The sequence below is a fragment of the Platalea leucorodia genome, assembly GCF_965183815.1.
Source record: "Platalea leucorodia genome assembly, chromosome: 23".
NCBI classification, from domain to species: Eukaryota; Metazoa; Chordata; class Aves; order Pelecaniformes; family Threskiornithidae; genus Platalea; species Platalea leucorodia.
In genome coordinates, this window is record NC_138845.1 from 2,643,321 (window position 1) to 2,648,351 (window position 5,031).

A 5,031-nucleotide genomic window follows, 5' to 3' on the forward strand; every position below is an offset into this window, starting at 1 on the left:
ACACGGGCTTTGTCTCTCGCCTCTTCCTAGGCTCAATCAGGGTTAAGCCTAGATTAAGCTAGAGATCCTGATTAAGCCTAGAGATCCTGATTAGCCGCAAAGTCTCAATTTAGTCTGAGAAAAACACATCTTGGCTCACACTACCCCCTGAAAAAAAGCGTCTCCCAGGAAGAACTGGGACCGGTGCTTTAAGACCCCATCCCCTTCCCTGTTTTTTCCCCCCTATTCCTTCATTTTTGCTCTTTTTCCCCCTTCCCCCTGAAGCCCAAAGCAGCCCTAAACCCTGCCTGGCAGCCCGGGAGAGGGGCAGGACCCACCCTCAGCATCCTCAACCCCGCTCTCGCCGCCAACCGAAGCCGGGCGGGGGTGGAGGGGGGGGGAAGCGGGACCGGCGGCCCCCGACGGCCCCGACGGCGCCCGGCGCTGCACGGAAGCCCTACCTGTGCTGCCGGCAAGGGAAAAGCGGCTAAAATGGCTCTCAAAACCTCCCCTTCAGCCCGCCGAGCATCTCTGGAAGCCGTCTGTCCCCCCGCCGTCCCGGCGGAGAAGATGCATTATCATCATTTTTTTTTTTTTCCTCGCTGTCGGGTTTCATATTTTAAGGGAAACTGGTTATTTATTAATATTATTTCTTTATTCATTGATTTCTGGGTAGGGAGGGGTGGGGGGGATTAAGAATGATCAGGTAAAGTCCTGGGAGCTCGGGCGAACGCTAGAGAGTCTATGTGGGGTTTTTTTGTTGTTGTGATTTTTGTTTTGTTTTTGTTTTTTAATACCCGACACGGACGCTTTTAAAACTTTAAAAGAAAGAAAGGGCTTGCTCTCTCAGGAGGAGTCTTTTCTTTTTCATACGCCGGTTCTGGAACCAGATCTTCACCTGCTGGTCGCTCAGGTTTAATCGGTCTGAGAGCTCCCTCCTTCTTTGGCGAGTAATGAATTCATTGACCATAAACTCCCCTTCCAGCTCTGCCAGCTGCAGCTTGGAATAGGGTTTTCGTTTTTTCCGGGACCGTGTGTGCATCGGGTACCAAGGAGCACCTGGCAAAGGGGGAGCGAGAGTTGAGCACTTGGCAAGGAAAAAAAAATGCAAAAAACCCCCTCCTCTTCGAAAAAAGGGGCGCCCCAGCACCCCTTTCTGCACCTCGCCGGTGGCCCCGCTGTCCCCAGGGCCCCCCGCTGTCGTGGCTGTGGCCGGGGGTGCTCAGGGATGCTCCCAGGAGCAGGGGCGAGGCGTGGGGCGGGCACAGGAGGCAGAGGGAAGGAAGGGAGCGTTATAAGCGGGGCAGGGAGCAAAGGACGGGCAGGGAGCGGGCGGCAAACCCCGGGAAGGGCTCCACCGCCGCTCCGGCCCCGCTGCCAGGCGGAAACCTCCACCCCAATGCCAGCTTGGAAGGCTGGGGGGGCGGTTAAGCATCCCCCTCCCTTCTCCCCCCTTCCCCCGGGCAGACACACCTCTGCGCCGGCCCCAAAGCGCCTGCACCCCCCGCCAGCCTCCGCGCCGGGCAGGGATGCGCAACCACCGCCCTTCCCCGCGTCTCTCTCCCTCTCTCTCTCCTTTTTTTTTTTTTTTTTTCTTTTATGGGATATTTACATGTTTATAGCCTTTTCTTTTAAAAGAAGCACCACCTAATAAAACATTAGGGATTTCGGTGCTACCCCTAGTGGTCTCAGCACACATAGACGCGTCGCTTCCCATCGCTGAGCCCATGAATTACACCCCGAAGGAGCCCCAAGCCGGCAAGTTTCCAAGCAAACCCCCCCTAACAAGACCAAATCCAGCCCCGAGACCCCCCCCCCCCCCTTTCCCCGGTCTTACCACCGCTGCTTAAAGTGCTGCCTTGGTTGAGGGGGGACACCAAGCCCCCCGCTTCTCCGGTCGTGCCTTTATTCCCTTCATTGAGCAAGGAGGAGCTGGAGTCTGACTCCAAGGACTGGCAGGACGGAGGGTCGTGGGCCACTGCCTCGCCCGTCGGATAGTCATATTTGCTGAAATTGCCCCCCATGCCAGTGGGGAGGCTGGATTCGAGGGGCAGCAAGGCACTGTCCCTGCCCCTCTCCTCCCTCTTGAGCCCGCTGCTTTCGGAGCAGGTCTCCCGGTAATAACATTTGCTTTCCTCCACCCGGGCGAGGTCGCAGGCTCTGCCGAAGGAAGGGTTAATGGAGACGGGGCTGCTCAGGTAGGGTTGAGGGTACCCGTTGCAGGGTTCCGAGGATGCCCAGGGCAGGGAGCAGACGTTATCCCGTCGGGGGTAGGAGAGGGACGGCAACCCGGGCAGCTGCCCTCCGGAGGCGCGGAAATTGGGGAAGTAGAAGGTGTCTCCCGTGTGGATGTTCACCAGAGGTCCCACAAAGCCGGGATTAAGGAGGTTGTGCTCGCCCATTTCCGCGGGCCTGACCGAAAGCTTCTACTTTATTGCTATCTGACATTAAACATAGTTAAACCGACGGCTCGGCCCCATTGGTCCGGGGGGGTCACGTGAGCCCCAAATTGCGCTGGGAGGGAGGGGGGGGCCCTCCCCTCCCCTGGCAGCCGAGACAAAACACAACAGCAAGTTCCGCCTTTTTACGCCTTTTCTCCCCCCCCCGGCCTCCTTCCCCCCCCCCCATCATAAAAAATCATAAAAAATCCCATAAAGCATTTTATTAAAAAAAAAAAAAAAAGCAACGGCTCCCAGCGCTGGCTTGAGAATCGCGAAGCGCCCTAAAATGTCATATTTCGGCTGAAATAATCAATAGGCGAGGGTTTTGCCCCAAAACCGCTGCGCGCCCCTCCCCCGGCAACACTTCGGGGCCCTCCACCATCTGCAAAAGCCAGGCTGGTTCTCATTAATTAGCTCCTTTATTAACTAAAACAGTTCGAATTTACAATATCTCCCCAATAAATTACTATTAGATATTGTGTCATATAAAGTTTACGGGCTTTTTAAGGAGACGAATGATGGTGCCCGCAACAGGCTCATATTTACGCGCGGTGGGATGGGAGAGTTGGAGGCTCTTTGAGACCTTTTCCACTCTTTTTGATTATTATTCTTATCATTTTCTTTCCCCTCCTTTCGGACTAAGTGGCTTTGTCGCGGGCTGGGGAAATGCAGCCTCTTCCCTGGCTCTTGCCACTCTCTCAAGAAGGGACGGAAGATTTTTTTAACAATCCTCAATTGCTTTTATTAATGGTCTGTGTCGAATAAAGCAGCCAGAAGAACACGGCTGTATATAGCCTTAATTTACCCGGTATGTATCCCATATGCACCGAGGCGCACACACGTATAGAGTAAGTGTTCAAATCTCCTTTTTTTTTTTTTTTTTTTCTGGCTTCGTTTCTGGGAAAGAATAAAAATTATAGTCCTGGCCCCATTTCTCTGGTCCCCACCCCTGGAAAGAGAGGTACCCACAGAGGCACACAGGGAGCTGGTTCCTCGCCACCTTACAGCAATGTATTCCGCCCTCGTAACGCCACAGAGCTCCTCTTCCCTCCCTCCCATCGCCTTCCCCTGAAAAGAGCTGCTGCAAAGGAATACAAGGGATGGAAAGGGGGGAAAAAAATCAATATTGGCTTCTTTCAGTGCGAAATAAATACGTTGGGCAAAGAAAAAAATACTGGAAAGGTGCATTGTATGGAAACCGGGAACACGCAAAGAGGTCTGAGCGTGTTTTACATTAGATATTTTTTTTTCTGGGGTGTTTTTTCATCTTTTTTTTTTTTTCTTGTCCCCCCACCCTCTTTTTTTTTTCTTTTTCTTTTTAAGAAACCCAAATGCCCACCCCGTTTGCCGGATTTTTTGCATGGCTTTGCATTCCTCCCTGCCTTAAGCAACTCCCAAGCGCTCCCCTTGCCAGGTTGACTCTGCAAAGTACCGTAAATATTCCTGTAGAGGTAAAACCGCTGCGCGGGGGCGGAGGCGCTCCGCGGAGGCTGAGCCGGGCGGGCACAGCCGCACCTCCCCGACCGCTGCCTTTCCAGCCAGCAAACAACCTCCCTCACCAATATTTTATATATTTCTCAAGCATCAAATCCTTCTTTCCTCATCTGGCAAAACGCTGGGGCTTCAGCTAACCCCCCTCCCAGCCCTGCAAGAAAAATCAGGTGCCGATAAAATAACTCCTTTAGGTGCTTTTTCCTCTTCCATGGACAGCTCCTGAAGGTGGAAAACCTATTTTCCATATTCCCCAGCCCTCTTTCTCCCTGGCACATCTATGGATACGGACATACCTTGCAGAGATACGTGCATACCTTCCTACACGCTTTGCCTGCGAAGGAAGAAATACGACTACTAGAAATATTTTGCTAGAATGAAAGTTTAGGTCTTTTTTTTTTTTTTTTTTTTTTTTTTTTAAACCTTGCCAAGGAATTTTTCTCCCTGCAGGTATAAGTGAAAAAGCTGCTCGCAGTTTCTCCAAGTGTCTTCTCGCTGCAGAAGAAGCGCTCGCAACGCTGGGCAAGCGTGGAGAGGAATAGTTTATATAAAAATGAGCACGTGATCCCCGGAGGTTGCCATCTGAATTGGCTTTGTTTGCTGTTTTTTTGAAAGAAAACCCTTCCTCTACCTTGCTCTTTTCTTTGCAAAATTCCCCATGAAAGAGGTGCCCGGGTGCTGCGCGGCTTTGTTCTCCACCGGACCCCGGGAGAGTCAATTTTTGCTTCCGAGGAGTCTCGGGGTATTTGGGGCTTTTTCCTCTTTATTCAATTTGATTTTTGCCGGGTGCAAAGAAAAAATTTTTTAAAAATGACTAAAACGTCACGTTTGCCACCAAGGAAACATTGGGGGGGGCAGCTGCAGGGCTGAGCTGCGGAGCAAGGGAAGCACAAACTGGGGTCCTGCGTGGAGGGACAATGTCAGCGTGGGCATCCCAGCGAGGGAGAGGGAGAAAAGCCCCTTTTTTTCCTTTCTTTTATTTTTTTTTTTTTTTTTTTTTAGAGCTGGGAAACGCTACAGCCGTGCTCAGAAATATATTAAGCGATGCACAGCGCGGAGCGTAACTCCCTGCTCTTGGTGGCCTTGAACGGGGCTGCCCAGCCCAGCGCTGCTGCTGCAA

General features: G+C 52.3%; 1 protein-coding gene across 1 annotated transcript; it reads right to left on the reverse strand.

Moving 5' to 3' along the window:
- Window positions 1-799: 799 nt before the first annotated feature.
- On the reverse strand, window positions 800-2,381 carry HOXC12 (homeobox C12; the record flags this gene model as incomplete). Its single annotated transcript, XM_082332287.1, has 2 exons — window positions 800-1,038; window positions 1,817-2,381. The coding sequence occupies 2 exons, from the start codon at window positions 2,379-2,381 to the stop codon at window positions 800-802; spliced, it is 804 nt and encodes a 267-aa protein (XP_082188413.1).
- Between the last annotated feature and the right edge of the window lie 2,650 nt (window positions 2,382-5,031).